The following is a 25325-nucleotide window of genomic DNA, read 5'->3' as shown; positions in this document are numbered from 1 at the left end:
TAAAAGTGCTAAGTAGAACCATATAAGGTTCTTTGGCTTATCCTCATAGGAGAACCCTTTTTGGCTCCAGGTGGAACCTTTATAAAACAACAGGTTCCACCAAGAACCCTTTTAAAAACCCTTTATCAGGTTTAGATTCCTATACTCTATTGTCAGAGGCGTTCCACACAAGTTTAGGGACCATGGGGCAAAAGGGTGACTCCCCATGGACTCTACATTAAAGTACACTCTTAGAAATAAGGGTTCCAAAGGGGTCCTACCTGGAACTATTTGCTTCTGAAAAACTCTTTCCTGAAGAAAGGGTTTTAAATGGGTTCTTGGTGGAAACCTCCAAAAGGGTTACAGGTGGAACCTTTATAAAAAAAGAGTTAAAAAGGGTTCTCCTATGATTGTAGACTAAGGTTTGGTACTGTACCGTATGTGTTTTTCTGCGTTTCCATCAGTATTAGCACCAGAAAAACCTGTGCCAATCTGTGGCCCCCTTTACCGTGAGCCATGTTTACATCGTGGTACAGTTCGGTTTGGTACGGTACAGTTCGGAACGGTAAAACCCTGGGTCAGGCTTGCGTTTTCGACTGAGAACAGTTGCTTTTCTTGGTAGACGGGGTATGTGCGCTGTGCACAATGGTCACAACAACACAACTTACTATTGAAGAAGAGCTGAAACTAGTTATTAAAACCTTCTCAGTACGTTGTTTACTGATGCTAGCAATTGTTTCCTTATTGTCGGCCTGTTTTCCCATAGACTTTCATTCATTTGGGTAACATCTACTGCACGTCTGTCCCTCCAGGGAGTGGATCCCTTACCTGTGGTTCTCCCTAAGGTTTCTACCTTTTTTCCCTGGTAGTTTTTCCTTAACCTGGTCGAAGGTCTAAGGACAGAGGATGTTACCGACCCTGTGAAGTCCTGTGAGACAAACTATGTTTTGGAAACCATATTTTTAGCTGCTCTGTATGGCAATAATACATGAAAATGGCCATTTCTGTTGTTGTTCTGTTGACGTTTTGACATGAATTGTTGGAAATGTGATTCAAAATGTTCATACACATATAGTCACTCAACCTATATTATGGGCCCAGTCTCAGCTTGAGGTCCTGACCAACTGTCTGCTTAGTTTACCTTGTTGGAATGTCCCCGTCTTAGTTGCGATTATGTCCAAACACAGTCTATAATCAACAAAAAACTACAGTACAAATACATACAAAATATGTGAGTGTTTACAGTTTGATATTTGGAGCCACGTGCTTTGTGGTGTTTATTTCAGACGAAGCCAAATCACTTCATAACTTTTTCCGCTCTTGTGTAATTTCCTGTCACAGAAGACAGTTGGGAGACGGCCAAGTGATGCAGCATGTTTTTAGTTGGGACTCTTGGTCCACTGACCGGGTTTTAAGGGGTTTTTGGAGCTTAGGGCATCCTGTAGGGTCACTGCATTATAATATAAGAAGTAAAGCAAAGTGGCATTGGGTTGTTGTCTTCTGTACATCACCAATCATGGTGCACTCTCAGCTCAGGTCCTGTATTCCCTTGCTTGTTTAAAGATCTAGTGAGTCATTCTTATCTTCTCCAGATTAATAATTGTGTAAGAAGCTTCTCATCAGCACGATAAGAAAACTGATGAGCTCTCAGTGTGTTTTGCTGTTACTTAAGACTCAGGTCAATAAAGTTTCAGAGTTTAAACAGCGGCGTTGGGCACTGCAGACAAAGGAGGGGCACCGCTGATTTAGAAAGAGCGTCGACTCCCTGTGTGATGAAATGAGCGATTATCACACACCTTTACACACACACACACAGGTCAGGAAGTACAGGAACTCTGTAGATTCATCTGGTTTTCGTCATTACTTGCATGGCATGAGTAATAAATCAGACGTGTCAAATACAAAGTACAAGATACAAGATGTTTATTGTTGTATGCACAGTAAAAATAACAGCGGTTTAGACCATGCAATGCAATCCAAACCACACAGTTGCCCAAACATGGCATAAAACACAAGTAATAAGCAAATAAATACATACAAACTGCTCAATTTATAATGAGATTAGTATGGTAGATCAAAAAAAGACATACAGCAGTATAATAAGGTGTCAACATGTCATTCCATCCATAGTAAGACAAATAACAACATAAAAACAACAAATAAGGCATGAAAAAGGTCTAGTACAGTAAGTAAGCCAAAGTCAAAGTACAGCTAGGTATAAAAACGTCAAATCATAACAAATAACACAAATCTGGGTTTAAAAAGAAACTGTTTAAAAGCCTTATTGTGGTTGTTCTTAAATTTTCTCGATACGTCCAATGAAATTACATCCAGAAAGGTTTTAAAAAGCAGTGTTTGTTACATACAAAAACATTCTGCAGGAGTCAAAATGTAAAACTTGTGTACTATGGATTCATTGTTAAAATAAAACGGGTTCAGTCTCATCATTTTAAAGTACTGTTTGCCAACAGACAAGGTAACCACTATTAAATATATGACGTCAGACACGGTAATGTCATAAACAACGGCTCAATAAGACAAACAACCTCTTTTTCTGCATTATAAAACAAATATACCGCATGGAATATACTGTAATATAATAATAGCGCATCATGTGGGAACATTAACTACTGTAGTATTTGTTCCTGTATCATTTGCAGCAAACTATAGTCTGCAGAGGCCACAACAAACAGTGATTACATGTTGCTAAAGTGTATTTCACCACTAATGATCGTCTGTGTAAAAACCAGTCACAACAAATCCACCACAGCCCATTGTCACCGTTGCTGTGCTCATGCTACATGTTTGTGTCTTTACGCGTCGAGGGGGGATCGTAATTTCACATCAACGCGAAGTCGCCTCCCTCTCCAACGCTGTTGCTGTCAGTCTATTTATGACGTCTAAACTGACCCTCAAACACACACACACACACACACACACACACACATGAACACACACACAGCTGTTTCAAAACTGAAACTTCAGACAGTATTAACTGTTGCTATTAATACATGTGTGCAGGTGTTAAGATGGTAACATATATTAAGAGTGTGTGTGTGTGTGTGTGTGTGTGTGTGTGTGTGTGTGTGTGTGTGTGTGTGTGTGTGTGTGTGTGTGTGTGTGTGTGTGTGTGTGTGTGTGTGTGTGTGTGTGTGTGTGTGTGTGTGTGTGTGTGTGTGTGTGTGTGTGTGTGTGTGTGTGTGTGTGTGTGTGTGTGTGTGTTAAAGTGGGGGGTTCCTTCTTCCTGTCAAAAGACACGCCTCACATTCATGTCGACTGTGGTCACGTGACTCAGCAGCTTCCTGTTTCACGTCCTGTGAAGCAGACGGCTGGACACAAACTACAATAGATGCATATTTAACTCATGCAGACACACCAAACATAGACACATATACTTAAACCAAGGGTTATGTCTTTGCATAACTCACTAACTTAGAAATAATAATTAATGGTATGTCAAATGTCACTGTGAAATGAAACCATATCATTTTTACCCATAAAGGCACTTGAAGTGTGTTTGTCACATTTGTGTACGACCCGTAAACCTGCTGTTATTCGAACCTTAACCCTTTAAGGTACTACTCAACCATTCGACCACACTTTAAGTCACTATATCTCATTGAAAAATGCACCAAGCTGAACTCACTTAATGTGACTTGTGAATGTTGTACTTTATGAATTATGAAAACCAGATTTATTATGAACAGACGTCTCAACCGTTTGGTAGAGGCCTGTATCTGAAATACTGTAGGGTCTAATTTCATGTTATTGTTATCATAAGTAAATAAAATAAAACAATAAAATAACAAAAAAATGCTTTTGCTTTTTTCTTGGTGCGTACCTTAAAGGATTAAGCCTCAAAAAGTGATGTGAAATGGCCTCACGATGTCATGATTTAAACACATGGGCGCCTTGTTTTTGCCTCAATTACATTATTATCCAATTGTAGAAGTCATGGGACCACTTGTTCTCTTTTTTGATAGCATGTCCACTTTGCCTGGAGATATTTCCTTTCATTAAATCTGACTTTTTTTAAATATACTACATGTCTTTATGCTTGATTAGATGGAATGCATTCCAAGTTACTCATGGATTTTAGTGCCTTTTTCCATTATTTACTTTTTTCCCTCCAGCATATTAAAGGTGCAATATGTAATAAATCTAAATCAACTGGCCATAAAATCCTACTTATATGTCACAGAGACTCAGGAATAATGTTCATATAACAAACTGAACTCACCAACAACAACAGTACAGACAAAATATTTGCATTTAAAAAAAATATTTTGTAGACTGCAAATAATGTTTATGTTTATGTTTTGGCATGTGGCGCCACCTACTGCAATCTACCAATCATTGCAGTCAGTAGAGTCTCAGCTGCCGAGCAACCACGGGTCGCCAGTTCCACTTAGAAACCTAAAATGCTCGGTATTTTGAATTTGAGTGTAGTAACCGTATTTGGCCACATTCTTACGTATGGCACCTTTAAGTATTTTTTTATGTAACAGCAGGACGTGAGGTGTCACTCACATGTTTTGACTTGTGTTTGCATGTTTCTATAGGCAACCAGACAAGCTGCGGGTGGTGTGGACGAGGAGGAACAGACGCATGTGTTCCAAGGTGAAACACCAGTGAAAAACCACACATGCAAACACACACACACTTACACACACTTGTTGAGTTCATGTGTTGATTTTTTTCTCTTGTGCAGCTCCATAGCTGGCAGCCGGGGATCAAAAACCCATACAGAGGCATGGTGATTTGGCCTGTCCCAGAGAACATCGATATCTCTGTGACACTCTTTAAGGTAAAACTCGTCAGGGAACATGAAAAGGTGCAAAATAAGAGGATACATCAATAAAAACACTTCAGTAGAACCTGAAACACAGTAAAACTCGGCATATACTCTGAATATGTACAAGAATAGATCCCAGTCATATTATGAATATGTTCAGTGCAACTATAACATCATTTGTATTTATACATGAATGTGTGTTTTATTTTCTGTAATCAAAAGAATGGGATCTAAATATGGGAATAACAAGACAATACACAGTTGTAGTCACAATATATACTATTCATAAAATGCCTTCAAATACAAGGGAGTGTTCAGAGAATACAATGCTCTCCAAACCAACCAGCAGAACCCTTAATTATGTATTATTTATGTCACAAACAGACCAAAAATATGTGTTTATTTGGTTTTAAAATACATATCAAGGAACTTTACATCTATTTGTTGACTTAACTCATCATTTAGTTACATTTACTTAATCAAATGGTTCCATATCAGCATAACAATTTGCCAAGGAATGTCTCAAAAAAGTTAAGAGTCAGAGTTAAAGGCGCCATATGTAAGAATGTGGCCAAAAACGGTTACTACTACTATGTTATATGAACATTATTCCTGAGTCTCTGTGACATATTAGGAGGATTTACTGATTTTACTGTCATTACCCATTGGGGGCAGAATGACTGCCCAAAATAAACTACATATTTCTCTTTAGGAGGCCAACGCTGATGAGTTCGAGGACAAAGAGTGGACCTTTGTCATTGAAGGTGTAAGTATAAAAGGTTAATCGTTAAATTGAAATGAAAGAATACAGTTTAATGCTCATCACAGCTGTTCATCTCCGTCACGTTCAGGAGAACAAGGGCCATCGCAAAGTGCTGGCGTCCGCCGACATCAACCTGAGGAAGTTCGCCAGTCCCACGCCGACACAGACCGACCTGACGCTGACGCTGAAGCCGCTGTCGGTCAAAGTGGTGGAGGCCACGCTCAAGCTGTCGCTGTCGTGTGTCTTTGTCCGAGAGGGGAAAGCAACGTACGTTATTTTACCTGCTTCTTCTCGCTCTTTCAGAGTATTGTGTGTTACTAAGATATGACAGGATGTGACACCAGTGTCATGTGGTATGTAAGTGGACATACTTTAGTGATACTTCTGTGTTTATATATAACAGTATGAAGGTCTTAGCTGTGTTCACTATGCACTTTAAATCTGACCAATACCAATACAGCTTACAGATCTGCACTTAAACACATGTGAAATAAAACGAGGAGACAGATATCCAGCTGTTACGCCCTTCAAAATATTCCGAATTAGTTCACGCGCAGAAGCTTTATTTCCGGTATGTGCTCTTTCTGCGACCCAATGGCTTAGTGTTACCAAGAACCCTTTTAAAACCCTTTATTCAGGAAAGGGGTTTTCAGAAGCAAATGATTCCAGGTAGAACCTCAGCCCTTGTAGAAGGACCCTTTTGGAACCCTTATTTCTAAGAGTGTAGGGAGAATAGAATATAATGCCTGTATTGACACTATACACATGTACAATGAGATTAAAAGCATCTCCAGTAGCACACCCTTAGAAATAAAATGGCTAAGTAGAACCGTATAAGGTTCTTCGGCTTGTCCTCATAGGAGAACCCTTTTTTGGCTCCAGGTAGAACCTAACCTGGAACCCTTTTGGAGGGTTCCACCAAGAACCCTTTTCAAACCCTTTATTCAGGAAAGGATTTTAAAGGGTTCTCTGGATCAAAATGGTTCTTACTGGAACCATTAGTGTTACCAAGAACCCTTGAAAAACCCTTTCTTTGGGAAAGGGTTTTTCGGAAGCAAATGGTTCCAGGTAGAACCTCAGCCCTTGTAGAAGAACCCTTTTGGAACTCTTATTTCAAGGAGTGTAGTGCAAACAGTGTACACGAGAACAAGGGGGGAGAAGAGAGAAGGAAAAGGCTCCATATTTGGTCGCATTCTACATACGACGACACAATGTTTTAGTTATTAAGAAATAATAGAAATTAACAATACATTAGATTCTGAACCTGATAGAGGTGATCATTATCCAGGTTTCCTATCACTTCATCTTCTATGCCCTTTCGGGGTGACCTTTGACCTTTTCAGGCCATTTCATCCCTACTTCTAGTACTTCTACTTGGTGATGATAACCTTTTTGTTTGTCTTTGCTCCTCAGAGATGAAGACATGCAAAGTCTGGCCAGCCTGATGAGCGTCAAACCCTTGGACATCGGTAACCTGGACGACTTCAACGAGAGCGACGAAGAGGAGGACAGGAAGTCCGTCTCTGCTGCAGGTTTGCAGACTATGCTGTTCCTCCTATCTCACCTTCTCTGTGAGCTGTTCACCCTCATCTCACATGTCTTCCTCCTTCCTTCTCCTCTTCCTCTCCTCTGATCCTACCTTTCCCGGCTGCTTGCTGTAGTCGCACACACTCTAACTCGCCCAAATCGCCCTGCTCCACCTCCGCCCGACAAGCGACACTCCACTGGACCCACGTTGTCAGCCCCAGGTAGCCTCCTCTTGCTCCTACAGGCTCGCTGTTTGTTTGGAGGTGTGAAGAGGATCACACGCTCGTGTCAGACCCACATGACTGTACACCAACTGGATTCTTTACATACCACATATTTCTCATCTACACCGTAAACAATTTTAGGCATCAGTCAAGGACGCTGATGTATTTATCTGCAGTTATTTCATCCACAGATGTACAAACTGTACGTAAACAACCTTGTTTTTAGGACTATTTGTCCTTAATATATCTTTTTTATATAAGTGAATGAAATGACATGGTACAACAATCACGACATTGTGCAACAAGACATAGTTGTACACATGCAATTACTGTTTCACATGAAGAATGTGCATTTGAATTATAGATAAGTTCATTTATTTTATGACCTTAATGGACTTTAAATGTGAAAAAAAATATAACATTTATTACGCAGCTATAGACTAAATGTTAAAGGTGCCATCTGTAAGAATTTTGACAAAAACGGTTACTACATTCAAATTCAAAATACCGAGGTCTTTTAGGTTTCGTTTTCCGACGTAACTGGCAGCCCGTGGTTGCTCGGCAGCTGAGACTCTACTGACTGCAATGATTGGTAGACGGCAGTAGGTGGCGCCACATGCCAAAACATGATTTCAAAACATAAACACTATTTGCAGTCTGCAAAATATTTTTTTTAATGCAAATATTTTGTCTGTACTGTTGTTGTTGGTGAGTTCAGTTTGTTATATGAACATTATTCCTGAGTCTCTGTGACATATTAGGAGGATTTTATGGCCAGTTGCTTTAGATTTATTACATAATGCACCTTTAATATATGTATTTATCGCTCAGTTCATAGTATTTATATTAGCCACTTTAAACAGTGTCTTGATACAAGACAACACAAGACACTCTAATCAGTTTAAAATGAGTCATTAAATATACAGTATTTTCCCTAAATTCCAGAAATGTTGTGTAGTAGAAGTCACTAGAAATTTAAAACAGTATGAAAATGTTGCAGTTATTTTTTTTTTAAGTACTTTTTCATACTGGGAATTCAGTGATCAGCTCCCAAGCGGCATTTTGAGGTTCTTATTAATCACATTTCATCACAGTTCCATGTTTTCTTGTTTGTTTGTCATTAAACAAGAGAGTCATGTGATTAACAGATGATCCTCATGAGACGTCGACACTAATCCTGTATTCAGCAAACTCATTCTCAAGTCATGAACTGTGTTCTTCATTGTTTCTCTGCAAACATCCATCCATCCATCCATCCATCCATCCATCCATCCATCAATCCATCCATCCATCCATCCTCTCACCAGGCTGTGGACATGATAACGCCCCTCCCAGCCCCGTCATCCATTCCCGCCCTCCTTTACCTATCGCTCCTCGGCCCTCGCCGCGTCGTTCCCGACACGCCTTCTCCGCTGCTCCTTTACAGTCAGACGTCCAGCCTTCCCCTGGCCCCTCCCCTCAGCCCTCGCCCAGGTCCAAGCATAAAACACTGACCAATCCTGTTCCTCCTGAGCCTCCTGCTTTATCTACGAGCTCCCAGACCCCAGCAGATGCTCCTTCTGTTCCACCTCTCTCTGATTCTGCCTCTTCCTCTCTTCATCCTCCACCTCCGAAAACTTCTTCCTCAGCGGAGCTTTCTTTAAACCCATCCTCATCCACTTCTCATGAAGGTTCTCCACATGTTAATGCACCTTCTAACATCTCCCTTAAGCCCTCTGCAACTGGCTTTTTTCCAAAACCTCCCTTCACTCCATTATCATCAAGCCAGACTATAACAACATCATCCTCCACGGTCTCCCCGCCGCCTCACTTCACCACTCTGACCCATAAACCCACCCCTGCTGCCTCTCAGCCTCTTCCTCTCAAACCCTCCTCACCCTCAAACTCCACCCTGTCCTCTGAGCCATCGTCCACTCACCCTCCGCTCACCCGGAGCCTCTCTCAGCCGCCTTCTCTGCCCAGAATCTTCCAGTCGGGCTCAGCGAAAGGTACTGAGAGGCTGTGCAGTTCAGACGAGCACGATGTCCACTAACTGAATCCTGTGTGTGTGATGGCTCTTTAACCCTGAGTTTGACCTTTTGTTTTCTGCATGATTTAGCTTCGTTCCCATGACGTACAGTATTAGCTTGTGTGGAGAACATCATTTGTGCACGGCTGCATCATATATCATTTATGTGCATGCACAATATTCACATTGTGCAGGACATGCACCTTCTAACTCAGGGGTGTCAAATTAATTTTCACTGAGGGCCACATCAGCATAATGGTTACCCTCAAAGGGCCAGATGTAACTGTCATACCGAATAAATGTAACCAAATATAATGTAAACTTAAGGCAACTACTCTGTAACATATTGCTAAATAACTTTCTGTATTTATTACTTACTTATTACAATTTCACTCATCACATGATGCACGTACAATGATACACTGCGATCTAGTGGCAGGATGACGTCACTTTGCAGGTAACACAATCGCCATGCATTGTGGGAAATGTAGTTTATGGTCAAAAAGCAGCATAGACCTATTTTAACATAGATTTTTAAGACCAATTAATCTCTCGCGGGCCACATAAAATGACGTGGCGGGCCACATCCGGCCCCCGGACACGTGTTCTAACTTGTCCCTTAAGCCCTCCTGTAGATCTGCAAATAGCTTTTTTTCCAAAACCTCCTTGTCATTAAGTGAGACTATAATTACGTAAGGTCAATTAGGTCAATTCTCCTTCTTCTTATCCTAATAAATAAGGAAATTATTAAACTGTTTTTCATTAAATTAGCTTTGCTCTGATTATGACTCCTCTCCACACCTCCTCAGCTCCTGCAGCATATCAGCGGCGCCCCCAAGAGGTTCAAACTGATGCTGCTTCAGCCCCTGGTCTGTCTCTTGCTTTGACTTCACTTTTGTTCAACTGCTGATATTCTTTTATTTTAATGGTTTTAAATCCTGTCATTTCCTCTTTCTTTTTCTTCCCTCCTCTTTAGTCCGTTCACATATTTTCAAACCTCAGATCGTTAAGTCGGTCGCTCGTCCTTCTTCTCCTTCACCCTTCTCTGCTGATGCTCCTCCTCTCGCTCTGACACACTCCGCCGCCAAAGCTCCTCCCTCTGGCTCAGAGTCAGGTAAACGCTCTTCAGCTTCATCTTTCCTCTCTATATGCCCTGCACATCTTCCCCATCCTTAGCTAAGGGGGGCGTGGCTGACGTCTGACTCTTCTCCAGCAGGAGGCGACATCACCCCCGTCCCCCTGCTGAGCAGTCCTGATCTGGACGCCCTCTGTGACCCCGTGGTTCCGACCCTTCCCGTCTCGCTCCCACACTCCTCTCCTCTTCCCACTGCTGTCCTCTTCTCCTCTCCTCACCCTCAGCTCACTGTCTCTCCTCAGTCAGGTGCTTGTTCAAAAATAACCACATTTACTCACAGTGTTTTTAATGTATTAACTGACCTCTTTTTCCTCTTCAAAGGCCCGACCTTCTCCTTCACTCACCCAGACAAAGAAACCACTCCACGCCCTCTGAGCCAACGTGAAGAAGTCAGAGTTTCCAACCAGCAAACCAAACCAGCCCAGGACTCAGCAGTCACGTCAGAAAACAAAGCCGAGCCAGCAGCGATCAGGTGAGGTTATGGGATGACGTCACATGAGTGTGTGAATGTCCATTGCTTGGTGTCTGGCCCTGTGGTGTGAAGTGCTGCAAACCTGCAGAGCTTAACAAACTCAGCATACACGGAACATGTTTGTTTGGAGTTGTATCAAAGAGAAAAAAGCTCCTTTACAGATGCAGAGCGGCTGCACTGTGGCTTACAGCAGGGGTGTCAAAAAACTCTAATGACTTGGGGGCCAATGAGCATCTCGTCTGGTCATGAGGGGAAAAAAGGGGAAATAACTGTTTCGTAGTGGGTGTTTTTCAAAGTAAAAGTTCTTGCTTTGGTACAATATTTATATATATATATATGTAATATATAGTATATATATATAGTATATAATATATACAATAAAAACATATTTATGATGCAAAATGAATCTCGTATCATCCAAAATAAATAGAAATAAATCTAAAATTATGTTAATAATAACATGGACAACCGACACAAGCGTATATATCTTATTTATTGATGTGGTAATTACAACCAAATATCTTATTACTACTAAAACAGCGCAAGCAAATGTATTGCTCGATCACCTCAGCCACACCCACTGTGTTCAAAGGAGAATGTTTGGGTCACATGTAATCAACTGGGGGGCCACATGTGGCCCGCGGACCGACAGTTTGACACCTCTGGCTTAAAGGAATAGCTTTGTTGACATTAAATACATATGCTGATATTTTTTACCTTAATTTAGCCAAGAAGTCCACTGAGAGAAACTAGTCTCACGAGGGAGACATGAGCAAGATAATGACATCAGTTACATTTCAGTTCAAATAATACACATATAATCAAACATATACTTACAGGGGAAGAATGGTTTGTTTGTTTTTTTATTTCAACACTTATATTAGATTTAAAATTTGCCATGCAATTTGTACAGGAAGACTACCCAACAATTAGCTTAGGTTAGCTTAGCACAATGACTGGAAACAAAGGGAATTCGGGTTAGAAGGTACACACTCTTAGAAGTAAGGGTTCCAAAAGTGTTCCTCTGCGATGGCTGAGGTTCTACATGGAACCATTTGTTTTTCAAGAGTTCATTTTGAGCCAGAGAATCCTTTAAAACCCCTTTCCTGAATAAAGGGTTTTCCAAGGGTCCTTGGTAACACTAAGCCGACGAACCTTATATGGTTCTAATTAGCACTTTTATTTCTAAGAGTGTATTAAAAATGTAAAAAATCACATTATACTGTAGTATTCCTCCCAGCAAAGTCAGCTGTCCCTAATAATATGGCTCCTCAGATAGCACTTCAAAAGTAATATTTAACCTATTTAAAAAATGTTTTTACTATTATTGTTATCCATATTTGCATATATTATTTGTAATTTATACCCTTATTACAATGGCTCTATTGAGTTCATGCAAATCAGGACAGTGACAGTGCACCAGCATGCACACTGAGAACAAGGAAGCTAAATGGAACCCAGCCCCTGTTAATCTCACCTTTAACTGTCTCACCGTTGACAGTGACAGCTTTGGTATTGGTCGCCATGATTTAACATTGTTGTCAAAATTAATGTTTTCAAAAATATGCTTCAGTTTGCTGTTAACCCATCTTTGTGATTAAGAATTGTGAGATTTCCTAACTTGTTGCTTCTTTGTCGTTTGGGATTTGTGCTTCCTTGACGCTAACACGTGCTAACAGTTGCGGTAGGTGTAGGTGTGTTCATGTCAGACCCCTTTCATCACCTCCTGCACGCTCCGCCTTTGTGAACGCTCGCCCGCTTGTCTCTCAAGCCTGACCGCGGCAAATTTTCTGTCCCCTCCCACCAGTCCCGCCCAACCCCACGCAGAGCTCATCGTAGCCCCGCCCCCTCCATGGCCCTTCTCCTGCAGCTCCTCCCAGAAGCCTTCCACCAATGTGGTGGCGGCGTTTATCGCCCCCAAACCAGCAGCTGATCAGAAAAAGCCTGTGCAGGGCGTCGCTAGCGACTCAACAGTAAAAAAGCCGCCACTGGCGCAGTCTGAGCCCGACTTTGACAGCTTCGTCTTTGAGTCGTTAAATCAAACACACGAGTCAGGAGGCTTGTTTCTGGAAGAGGACGACTCAAAGAGCGACACCATCAAAAGGTGTCCTGCACGGTGAGTATTTAGAAACACAGTTAAAATAAAGATGTAGAGAAATATGGTGTTTTTTCGAAAAGTTTAAAGGGGACATATTATGCAAAACTTTTTAATCATTTAAATCCTTATATTTGGGACTCTGGAGGCCTATGAGTAGACAAAGTGTGCAAAACGATGACTCAGTCATGTTTTTGTGGTCCACAATGTTGACTTCCGCACGGATTGTGACGTCACAATGAGACATTTGTTGTCTCGCGGAGTTCCGCTTTGTCCCTTAAAACGTGCAGGTGAAGGCAGTAGTATCCGGAAGAGCGGAAGCGGAAGTCTTCTTGGCTCCACAGTGCAGCACAGAGTTCTACACAAACTTCCAGCCTCAGAGGATATGCATTTTATATATGACGGCAATGTGGCGTCTAGAGTCGGCAAATGATGGCTTTTCCAAATGCTAACTGCTGTTAGCTGCCCGAGCCTCAGTGACGCTGACGTAGTTTCCTGTGTCTCATTTGCATTTAAAGAGACAGGCACTCAAAACTGAACGTTCTGAACAGGGCTGTTTTGGCAGAGTGATTGAACTGCTGTGGTGCTTCATCCTTAAGGTATTTTGACCAAAGCATGTCACAGACATGTTCATTAGGACACCAGGGAACTAGGTTCACTCGGAGAAATAGGGGATATCTTTATCAAAACAGTGTTTTTTCAACCTTTTATGAGGCACATTTTACGATTAAAACAAATCCCACAAGACGACACAAACCAAAATGTTACATGCAGTGCATGTAACCAAAGTTGAGTTTTTAAATCCCACTCCCTACTGCCACCCACTGACATGGAGGAGTATTCCTCTACCAGTCACTGCATTGCTGAACAATTATGTGCAGACAGTGTATAAATAATATTTTTTGGACCTTTAAAGGTAAATTGGATCATTTCCCATGACACAGTTGTTAAAAATCACAGTTGTATAGCACAGGCTGTTCAAAAGGAAGCCAAAAAATAAGCTCTGGCCTTCAGCTTGTTCTTTTTTTGGATAGTGATTGTGTGGGAGCATGAAATGGATCTGTGTAAATTATGTATTGGGTTATGTTTCTGTTTGGCTGCTCTGGTGCTGGCGTCAATACACCTCATGAACATGATGATAATGTTTTTCGTGCCTACACAGTTTCCCTAAAAGAAAGAGTTGCGAAATTATGCAATTTGTGTCTTGGAAAAGTGAGATTTATGATATTAGTGATACATAATAAGACCAGCGGTCTTTCAGAGTCCAGCAGTTTGGAGTCAAGGTGATTTCAACACGATGAAATCATGGTTAGAATATGTGATCAGGTGTTCGTGATAGTTTTTAAACACACAGAGACAGACTGTGGGATTAAGAATGACTCTTTATCTGTTCTGCAGTCTTGAACTGAAAACCAATGAAAAGACCTGTGGACAGGAGGAGCAGATAGAGGGAGCAGCAATGAAGGAGGTGATGAAAGCAGAGCAGGAGAAACACAGTGAAAAGGATATGTTAAAGAAACAAGAGGAGGAAAGGAGGAGGAAGGAGGAGGAGGAGCAAGAAGCAGTTCTCCTGAAGCAGGAGGAGAGGAGAAAGCAGGAGGAAGAGAAGAAGAGAGTGTTAGAGGAGGAGAAGAGGAGGTTCCTACAAGAGGAGGAAAGGAGGAGGAAGGAGGCAGAGCAAAAAGCAGTGCTCCTGAAGCAGGAGGAAGAAAAGAAGAGAGTGTTAGAGGAGGAGAAGAGGAGGTTCCTGCAAGAGGAGGAAAGGAGGAGGAAGGAGGCAGAGCAAAAAGCAGTGCTCCTGAAGCAGGAGGAGAGGAGAAAGCAGGAGGAAGAGAAGAAGAGAGTGTTAGAGGAGGAGAAGAGGAGGTTCCTGCAAGAGGAGGAGGAGGCCAGGGAGGAGAAGGAGTGGATGAAACATGAGGAGGAGAGACTCCTCAAGCAGAAAAGAGAAAAGCAGGAGAAGTGGAGGGAGGAAGAGGAGAAGAGGAAGCGGAAGGAGGAGGAGGAGGGGAGGAAGATAAGGGCACAGGAGATAAGACTCCTGGAGGAGGAAAGGGTGAAGATTCAGCGGGAGGAGGAGAAGAGGCTTGAGAGAGAGAGATTCATGAGGAAGATGAGGGAGGAAGAGGAGAAAAGGATGGAGGAGAGGCGAGTGTTTGAGGAGCAAAAGAGGAAGAGGGAGGAAGACAAAAAGAGGCTCCAAGAGGAGGAGGCGAGAAGGAGGATGGGGGAGAAAAGCTTGAAGGAGGAAAAGGAGAGGGAGCAACAGAAAATGAAGGAGGAAGAGAGGAGGAAGAGGGAGGAGATGGAGAAAAGACGTTTAGAGGAGGAGGAGAGGAAGAAAAAGGTGGCAGAAGAAGAGAGGAGGAGGGAGGATGAGAAAAAGATGCTTCTGGAGCAGGAGGAGAGGAGGAAGAAGGAGGAGAAACGCTTGAAGGAGGAGAAAGAGAGAGAGCAACAGAAAATGAAGGAGGAGGAAGAAAGGAGGAAGAGGGAGGAGGTGGAGAAAAGACGTCTAGAGGAGGAGGAGAGGAAGAAAAGGGTGGCAGAAGAAGAGAGGAGGAGGGAGGAGGAGAAAAAGAGGCTCCTGGAAGAGGAGAGGAGGAAGATGGAGGAGAAATGCTTGAAGGAGGAAAAAGAGAGGGAGCAACACAAAATTAAAGAGGAGGAAGAGAGGAGAAAGAGGGAGGAGGTTAAGAAAAAGGGGGAAGAGGAGAGAAAGAGAAGGGAGGCAGAAGAAGAGAGGAGGAGGGAGGATGATAAAAACAGGTTCCTAGAAGAGGAGAGGAGGAAGATGGAGGAGAAAGGCTTGAAGGAGGAAAAAGAGAGGGAGCAAAAGCAAATCAAAGAGGAGGAGGAGAGGAGAAAGAGGGAGGAGATGGAGAAACAACATGTACAGGAGGAGGAGAGAAAGAAAATGGCTGCAGAAGAAGAGAGGAGGAGGGAGGACGAGAAAAAGAGGCTTCTGGAAGAGGATAGGAGGAAGATGGAGGAGAAACGCTTGAAGGAGGAAAAAGAAAGAGAGCAACAAAAAATGAAAGAGGAGGAAGAGAGGAGAAAGAGGGTGGAGGTTAAGAAAAAGGAGGAAGAGGAGAGAAAAAGAAGTGAGGCAGAAGAAGAGAGGAGGAAGGAGGATGAGAAAAAGATGCTCCTGGAGCAGGAGGAGAGGAGGAAGATGGAGGAGAAACGCTTAAAGGAGGAAAAAGAGAGAGAGCAACAGAAAATGAAGGAGGAGGAAGAGAGGACGAAGAGGGAAGAGGTGGAGAAAAGACGTCTAGAGGAGGAGAGAAAGAAAAAGGTGGCAGAAGAAGAGAGGAGGAGGGAGGAAGAGAAAAAGATGCTTCTGGAGCAGGAGGAGAGGAGGAAGAAGGAGGAGAAACGCTTGAAGGAGGAGAAAGAGAGAGAGCAACAGAAAATGAAGGAGGAGGAAGAGAGGAGGAAGAGGGAAGAGGTGGAGAAAAGACGTCTAGAGGAGGAGAGGAAGAAAAAGTTAGCAGAAGAAGAGAGGAGGAGGGAGGAGGAGAAAAAGAGGCTCCTGGAAGAGGAGAGGAGGAAGATGGAGGAGAAATGCTTGAATGAGGAAAAAGAGAGGGAGCAACAGAAAATTAAAGAGGAGGAAGAGAGGAGAAAAAGGGAGGAGGTTAAGAAAAAGGAGGAAGAGGAGAGAAAGAGAAGGGAGGCAGAAGAAGAGAGGAGGAGGGAGGATGAGAAAAAGATGCTTCTGGAGCAGGAGGAGAGGAGGAAGATGGAGGAGAAACGCTTGAAGGAGGAAAAAGAGAGAGAGCAACAAAAAATTAAAGAGGAGGAAGAGAGGAGAAAGAGGGTGGAGGTTAAGAAAAAGGAGGAAGAGGAGAGAAAGAAAAGGGAGGCAGAAGAAGAGAGGAGGAAGGAGGAAGAGAAAAAGATGCTTCTGGAGGAGCAGAGGAGGAAGATGGAGGAGAAACGCTTGAAGGAGGAGAAAGAGAGAGAGCAACAGAAAATGAAGGAGGAGGAAGAGAGGACGAAGAGGGAAGAGGTGGAGAAAAGACGTCTAGAGGAGGAGAGGAAGAAAAAGGTGGCAGAAGAAGAGGGGAGGAGGGAGGAAGAGAAAAAGATGCTTCTGGAGCGGGAGGAGAGGAGGAAGAAGGAGGAGAAACGCTTGAAGGAGGAGAAAGAGAGAGCGCAACAGAAAATGAAGGAGGAGGAAGAGAGGAGAAAGAGGGAAGAGGTGGAGAAAAGACATCTAGAGGAGGAGAGGAAGAAAAAGTTGGCAGAAGAAGAGAGGAGGAGGGAGGAGGAGAAAAAGAGGCTCCTGGAAGAGGAGAGGAGGAAGATGGAGGAGAAATGCTTGAATGAGGAAAAAGAGAGGGAGCAACAGAAAATTAAAGAGGAGGAAGAGAGGAGAAAGAGGGAGGAGGTTAAGAAAAAGGAGGAAGAGGAGAGAAAGAAGAGGGAGGCAGAAGAGATGAGGAGGGAGGAGGAGAAGAAAGTCAAGGAAGTAGAGGCAAGACAAAAGAGGGAGGCAGAAGAAAAGATAAAAATCCTCAAAGAGCAAAAGGAAAGGGAGGAGAAAGAGGAGAGACTCTTAAAGGAGGAAAAAGAAAGGATGGATATGAGGGAAAAAGAAGAGCAGGAAAGGCAGAAAAGAGAAGAGGAGAGAAGATGTAAAGTGGGGGATGAGAGGGTGAGACTCTTAGAGGAACAGAGAGAGAGAGAAAGGATGCAGAAAGAGGAAGAGGAGAGGATGAAGAGGGAAGAAGACGAAAAGAAGAGGCAACAGCTGGAGGAGCAGAAGAGGTTGGAAGCAGAGAAGAAGAAAAGGGAGGAGGAGAAGAGAAAGAAGGAGGAAGCAGAGAGAAAAATGAAGGAGGAAGAAGACAGGAAAAGAAAACTTCTGGAAGAGGAGGTGAGGAGACTGAGGGAGGAGGAGAAGAGGAGGAGGAAGGAGGTACGAGCAGCTCCAGTCTGCAGTCCAGAGGTCAACAGGTCAGATGAGGACAAGGAGAAGATGAGAACTCTGGTTTCTTCCTCTTCTCCTTCTTCAGACGTCCCTCACACACTTCCTGCTCACTACCTCCCCCTTCTGAGCAGAACAAGCATTGCACCTGAGATGCCTCCCTCTCAAAATCTCCCCCAGTTACAGTCAGGACAGTCAGTTCACAAACCAATCTCTGCCTCCATAAACAAAGACAGGTGAGTTACAGCTCTGCAATAGAAAACACAATAATGTTACTGATTGATTTTATGCTGATCACAGTCATCTGCCAATAAAATCAATCAATTCATCGGCTATTTTCTTAAAATCATGACATGATCACTTTAGATTCTCCTCTCTGTGATTGAGTCTTCCCTCTGCTGCTCTGAGTCTCTGCACTGAACAGTCTGTTGACCTGATTTGGGACGATTTTCTCTTTTTATTCTGTAGAAATTCATTCTCTGCTCGTGTAAAGTTTTATTATCTGTGCTGTGTGAGTGAGTCAATCCTCAAATGATCCACACTGTATGATTCATGATCATTTTCACCCGTTTCATGTATATATGGTTATATGGTTATACACCATTTTATATGGAGCAAATAAACCAGAAATTATTATATCCACATTTAAGATGCTGAAAAATCATAGAAACTTCTTTGAATTAACAATTCAAAATAAAGAAAACACTCAAACTGATTAATTGATTATATCAAAATAGTTGGCAGTTAACCTAGTTTGAGGTCATTGAGACTGTTTTTTTTTACTATTTTATACTAAAAATGTGCTACAATTAACATAATAAACAACAGAAAACACTGAGTTATTTATACTATGATGTGTTCACATTATAAATCCACAGCTGCTTATTGAGATGTGTCGACTACACTGTAAAAAAAAAAAAAAGTGAGAAAACTCAAAATGCAACTTACTGCAATCAATTTTTGAGTTTACAGCCCAACAAATCTCGAGTTTTTAAAAAAGTTTTAAAAAACTCTCTAAAGATATTTTGTTGGGCTGTAAACTAAAAAATTGATTGCTATAAATTGCCTTGAAATTTAGAATTTTCTCAACTTTAAAACTCAAAATTTCAAGGCAACTTACAACTTACAAAAAATTTTGAGTTTACAGCCCAACAAAAGATCTTGAGTTTTTGAGTTATATTATTTTGTTAGACAAACTTGTAAGCCAAAATCCAATCAAAGTTTGGCCAACTAATCTTGTTCAGATAATTTAAAAATTAAAATAAAAAATTCAATTTTGAATTTTGAGTACAAGTCTAACTGACAAGTTTGTCTAACAAAATAATATTAGTTGATGGAACCTTTTTAAAAACTCTAGATCTTTTGTTGGTCTGTAAACTCAAAAATTGATTGCAATAAATTGCCTTGAAATTTAGAATTTTCTCTCCCTTTTTTTGCAGTGTATTTGTTTGCTGTTGTTTTGTTGTGTCTCACTTGTTGCTGCAGATCTGTTTCCTGTGTATCTGTCCCTCTTTTCTTCCTCTTTTCACATGTCTCCTCCTCCACTCTTCAGTGTGGTGCAGCCGCCTCTCGTTAAAGAAGGTTCACTGTCAAAAAACATTGAAAACAAAACATCCGCTCGTGCATGCGATCATCCAACTGGACCTGGCATTCAGGACTCGGGTACCACTGCGGATAAACTGTTCACATTAGAGGTCTTGACCCTGGTGCCACCTCCAAAGAGGGTGTTTGATGCAGAGGTTCCTCTGTGGAAAGTGCTAGAGGAGAGAAGTGGGCAAGATACACCTGAAAATATCTCTGCCATGGAGGGTGCAAAACCTTTGTGCAGAGGGTAAGACTGGATGAGGGAGTGTCTGTCTGCTTTTTGTGCTTTATCTCCTTGTCCAACTCTCTGCCTTCTTCTTATTATGACAGGAAATAGCAAGTGTACATTCCTAACAATCATATCTGGTGTTTTTCTTCTCTCAGCTCTCACAGAGACGATGTTGTTGTCAGGCCAGAAAACCAGCCAATCTTATGCAAAGACTCAGAAACACATCCCTCAGGAACATCTCCTGTTCAACCTGATGCACCGTCACATCAAGAGGAGCCCAAAGATCCAAAGGGGCTTCATGTGGAACCGGCAACCCCAATCCAGGTTTCCACCAAACCAGCCACCGAGCGCACGGCTCTGGCCTTGGAGACGCTGCTTCCCTCGAAACCAGAACCAGGACTGCGGTCGGAACCGGCCTCCGAGCCGTCGGGAAAACCACAACAGGAAGGAGCCAAGGAGAAGAAACCGTCTGACACCGTGGAGAGCTTTGTCGACAACGAGGAGCCAGTGTGCGACGCGGAAAAGCAGCTGTGGGCAGCTGTGGAGGAGACAGCAGCCGAGACGGGAGAAGAAAGTAAAGGGAGGAGTAAAGAGGAGGAGGATCAGGAGCAAGAGGAGGGTGGAACAGGGGGGTGAGTCAGTGATGGATCCTTGCAGCTTTGCAGCATGGCGTGATACTTCTATTCATCAAGTGTAAACGTAAATAACACACACACCATATAGGCCTTTAGTGTCTCGTAGGAACATAAATTATGAAAATGATATTCTAATTTATTGAAGAAGACCTGAAACTTGGGATTGAGGTAATTTACTTCTCAGGAAATTGTTTACCGACATTAGTCGGCTCATTTTCCCGTCAGCTTCAATTCAAACAGAGTCCTTTTTGCAACTAGTGGAGTCGCCCCCTGGTGGCTAAGTACTATCTCTGTCATACTTTCCGAGACTTTGCAGACACACACACAAGTACTGACTAATGATTATTTGCTGCTGCGGCCTAACCTGCACTTAAACTCTGCAGCTACAATTAACCTCATCTGATGCTGTTCCCTCCCCCAATATTTCTGCACACACAATATATATTTTTAGAGGAGTAATATGTGTATGTTTGTGTGTACGTGTATAGAGGCATAGAGGCAGACGTGTGTGTTGCTGAGCTGCAGGAGGAGGCGCCTGCTGGCTTTATGTCGGCAGTCGTCGGTGTGTTGTACAGAGGGTGAGTCTCTCTCGGCCTGCCTGCGTGGTAGATTTTTTGGTAGAGGTGTTGCACGGGAATGCAAAAAAACACCAAGGGCCAATTCCAATTCCTATCTTAACCCTCAATCTTAACCCTCAAGCTCAAACCTTATCTTAACTGGCCCTCAAAACCAAGTGTTGAGGGTTATTTTGTCACTTAGAAATGGGACACCCCTTAAATGCAGAAACGTCTTCAGACTGTAGGGGGCAGAATAACATGAAAGCTGCGTCCAGTCTGTCAACTCCAAAAAAGAAGAAGAAGAACACATTTACGTCACGATTATTTATTACAATCCGTTTGTCAGTCAAGTTATTAGGTTGTCAGTTAGTTATAAGATGATACTCATACAAATACCACAACCACGGACATATTCAGCTGACAGTTACCACACACCACGACTTATTGAAAAGTAAACCATAGCAAACGATCGCGTGTGCGCATCGGCCGGCTATTGACAAAAGATCGTAAAATAAAAATAAATGTTACGCAACAATGACGTCAGTAATCCATAATATGGGCCTAAACTAAGATAGTAAAATGGTTTTCATCATTTTTATATCTCTGTTAACAAAGAAAATACTTAATTCGTAGAGTACTCGCTTCACTGCTTTCGGCGCCATCTTTGTTATATCAAAACACGCAAAGCATTCTGGGTAGCCCTTGCTCCCAAGGGTGGTCTGAGAATCGGGACAGCACTTGTACTAGAGGGAGCGTGCATTTTAGAGATTGAGGGTTAAGATTGAGGGTTAAGCAAGGAATTGGAATTCACCCTATATCTTGAGAGAGTAGGCACACTTTCAAATGTCAAATACCCACAATATCCCTTAAAACTGACAGTAAACTCGGCCTAACGCAAGCTTTTTTAGTGTTTGCATGATAGCGACTGTTTGTGTGTGTGTAGCACGACGAATGTGTGTAGCACGACTACAGTTATGTCTACTGGTGTCGCGGGTGCATCCAGAGTCTGGTAGTAATCTACTCAGACCTCCACCTCAAACCTGTTGTTCATTTCACTGAGTCACAGAGAGTTCATTTGGTATTCAGATGTTTTTACTCTCCGCGTCATTTGCTGAGCTGCTTCGTCTTTCTTAAAGGAGTCATATTATATCCTATTTCTCCAAGTTAAACTAGTTCCCTGGTGTCCTAATGAACATGTCTGTGACATGCTTTGGTCAAAATACCATAATGATGAAGCACCACAGCAGTTCAATCACCCTGTCAAAACAGCCCTGTTCAGAACGTTCTGTTTAGTAGTATCTCTTTAGGTCCACCTTAAAAAAAAAAAGTAAAACGAAACTTACGAGACAGGAAATGACATTAGTCACAGAGGCTACTGGGAGCTAACAGCAGTTAGCATTTGGAAAAGTGATCATTTGCAGGCTCTAGCAGGCACATTGCCGTCATATATAACTTGTATCCACTGGACAGATAAATCCTCTGAGGCTGGAAGTTTGTGTAGAACTCTGTGCTGCACTGTGGAGCCAAGAATAGAACTTTTCATTGACTTCCGGTTTCCGATTGCCGTTGCCCTCGCCAGCACTCTCGCTTGTTTTACTGACAAAGCGGAGCTCCGCAAGACAACAATTCCAGGAATTTCGCGCATTGTGACGTCCCAGTGAGCGCGGAAGTCAACATCAAGTGTTTCATCTCCTGTACTTAGACTGAGGAGGACCACAAACACATGAGTGAGTCATCTTTTTTCACACTTTACCGACTGATAGGGCCTCCAGAGTCCCAAATATAAGGATTTAAATGATTTAAAAGTTGATTTAGCATAATATGTCCCCTTTAAAGGAACATTATGTAAGTTTTAGTGGATGTGCAGTCCGATGTGCAAGGACAAGCACCACATTTAGAATCACTTATTTGCACCGTCACATTAAGCAGGATGGGATTAAGACAATAAATCAGCAAATTGTCCTCAGAGAGTAATAAAAGCTGCAGTATGACTCAGTGAAATTCCAAAATGATGTGAAGAGCTGCATGGACTGGATACAAGTTCCAAAAAAGATTATGACCGTAAGAATAAATCACATGATGGTGTGCAAAGGCCTTTTCTCTTGAACTTATTGGATGTGATTCTGGCAGTTTGGCAAAGGGTTTGGTGGAGAGTGAAGAACAAGGTTCTATTCTCCCTGTTAGAAAGTCAGTGAACCAGCAAAGTGACTGTTGCACGGTGTTGTTTTAAATATACCAGAGGTGCAAGTGTCAGTGGGCTTCAACGCTCTGGCTAGAAACTGTGTGTTGGTCTTTCAGTGCAACAAATAATAAATGTCTCTGCTTTGTCGCTTTTGGACGAGCACCAAAACAAAGTCTGAGAAGACTCCACTTAATCGAGCATGCCGTCTGTTTGGCTGTATCTGTCTACGCTGTCCAGCGTCTGCTGTGGTCACTGCAGGTCATTTTGAGGGTGAGCGCTGTCTCAGAGTGTTCTCTGTCCCTGTGTAGCTATGAGACCGTGACCTCCATCCTGCACACGACGGGATCCGCCGAAGCAGGCCGCCCGCACCTCCCCGCAGAGCAACCGTGGCTCCTTTTGACAAATGAAGATCAGCTGCGTTTATGCGAAGTCGACGAGGAGACGGTGCTTTCGTCTGAGCCAGATGAAGAGCCACTGATTGCAGCTGGTGTGGACATTTCACCACCCACTGCCTTTTCTGACCAGACTAAGAGTCGGGTGATGAGTGAAAAGAAGGTTTCCGACCCCCAATCAGCTCAGGAACCTTTGGCTTTAGTGGAGCCACCTGGACTTAGTCTTGTGGCAAGTCTGCGACTGGCAGCCGGCGAGCAGGAGAGGGAGAGGGAGAGGTTAGAGAAAGAGAGGATGGAACGCCTGGAGAGGGAGGAGAGAGAGAGGAAGGAGCAGGAAAGAGAGAGGTTGAGACAGGAGAAGGAGGAGATTGAGAGGAAGGAGAAAGAGAGGCTGGAACAGGAAAGGAAGGAAAAGTTGAGAAAGGAGAGAGAACGGATGGAGAGAGAAGAGGCACAGAGGAAGGAGAAAGAAAGGATGGAGAGAGAAGAGAGGCTGGAACAGGAAAGGAAGGAAAAGTTGAGAAAGGAGAGAGAAGAGATGGAGAGGAGAGAGAAAGAGAGGCTGGAACAGGAAAAGAAAGAAAGAGAGAGGTTGAGAAAGGAGAGAGAAGATGCAGAGAGAAGAGAGAAAGAGTGGCTGGAGCAGGAAAGGAAAGAAAGAGAGAGGTTGAGAAAGGAGAGAGAAGATGCAGAGATGAGAGAGAACGAGAGGCTGGAACAGGAAAGAGAGAAGTTGAGAAAGGAGAGGGAAGAGATGGAGAGGACGATAGATAGAATGGAGAGGGAAAAAGAGGAGAGAAAGAGGTTGGAAAAAGAGAGAGAAGGGCTGAAAAGGCAGCAAAGAGAAGAAAGCGTAAAGAGAGACAAGGAGCAGCAGAAAGCAGATGAGGAAGAAAGGTCTAAAAGGAAGACGGGAAATGAGAAGGACAAAAAAGGAGATGAGGAAAGAAAGAGTCAAAACACAATGTTTGAATCGACATCAGTGCAAAGCAGTCAGGCCGTTGACTGGCCTCCTCTTAGAGAGGCAGAACTGGATGATATTGCCTATGATGAAAGGCTGCAGAGCAACGAAGAGGAGCAACTATTTAAACACGATCATACAATCAAACCTAACACTGGAACCAAACCGGTTTCAACCAAACCTACTTATTCTGTCCCTGTAGACAGTCCAACAAATAAACTCGACTCCAGATCAGACAAACCCGAGGACTGTGGCACTGTTGTTACCAAACACCTGAGTCATTCTGGTTCAGGATCAGTGAACAGAGCAAAATCCAACCAAAAATCCGGTGCCATCCCAGTGTGGATGAGGGAGGAGGAGGAGGAGGAGGAGGAAGAGGAGGTGGAGTTTGAGCGAGGACAGGAGGATCTTGGCTCCATCTGGCTGGCTGAGCTGTACATGGAGAGGGAAGCGGGGTGAGTAACGAGGGAGTGAGAGGGATTAATGGCAGCAGGGAGAGGGAGGTGACGGTATGAGAGATATCGCCTTGTTGCTTCATATGGACAGGACTGTGCTTGTGTTCTTCCTAATGTGGCTGTTATGGCTTTGCATCTGCACCGAAACAACAATCACCACTCATAAACTTTTTTATAAAGGTGAACTTGCTCTAAAATGATTTTTTCATACCCTTGGTAAAAGTCTTATATGTAAACGTGCTATATGGAGGCCAAAATCTTGTGTTTCCACAGCAGTTGCATCGCACAAACCAGCCAGAAACAGAAGCTTACTATGCAAATTAGCAACAACGTGATCCTTTCTGGTCTGTGAAGGCCACCGTAGATCTCCGACACGTAGATGTCTCAGATCTCACA

General features: G+C 42.9%; 1 protein-coding gene across 4 annotated transcripts in view; it reads left to right on the top strand.

Annotated features, from left to right (window-relative positions):
* The window catches only part of LOC310927198 (EH domain-binding protein 1-like protein 1), a 34654-nt gene that overhangs the window by 834 nt on the left and 8495 nt on the right, over window positions 1-25325 (top strand). Inside the window, exons 2-17 of one of the 4 annotated variants that reach the window (XM_083889489.1) lie at window positions 4542-4599; window positions 4691-4786; window positions 5487-5540; window positions 5626-5804; window positions 6951-7069; window positions 7199-7285; window positions 8596-9276; window positions 10106-10165; window positions 10273-10410; window positions 10513-10677; window positions 10753-10903; window positions 12711-13019; window positions 19487-19765; window positions 19903-20379; window positions 20871-20960; window positions 23430-24929. In XM_083889489.1, the coding sequence (XP_083745615.1) occupies window positions 4542-4599; window positions 4691-4786; window positions 5487-5540; window positions 5626-5804; window positions 6951-7069; window positions 7199-7285; window positions 8596-9276; window positions 10106-10165; window positions 10273-10410; window positions 10513-10677; window positions 10753-10903; window positions 12711-13019; window positions 19487-19765; window positions 19903-20379; window positions 20871-20960; window positions 23430-24929 (4443 nt within the window). Of the gene's footprint in view, window positions 1-4541; window positions 4600-4690; window positions 4787-5486; window positions 5541-5625; window positions 5805-6950; window positions 7070-7198; window positions 7286-8595; window positions 9277-10105; window positions 10166-10272; window positions 10411-10509; window positions 10678-10752; window positions 10904-12710; window positions 13020-19486; window positions 19766-19902; window positions 20380-20870; window positions 20961-23429; window positions 24930-25325 lie in introns of all 4 variants that reach the window. The other 3 variants (XM_083889488.1, XM_083889490.1, XM_083889491.1) reach the window with 3 other exon arrangements.

The sequence above is a fragment of the Microchirus variegatus genome (assembly GCF_963457635.1).
Source record: "Microchirus variegatus genome assembly, chromosome: 5".
Lineage (NCBI taxonomy): Eukaryota > Metazoa > Chordata > Actinopteri > Pleuronectiformes > Soleidae > Microchirus > Microchirus variegatus.
The sequence above is the reverse complement of the archived record's forward strand: the minus strand, read 5'-3'. Positions and strand labels throughout refer to the sequence as shown.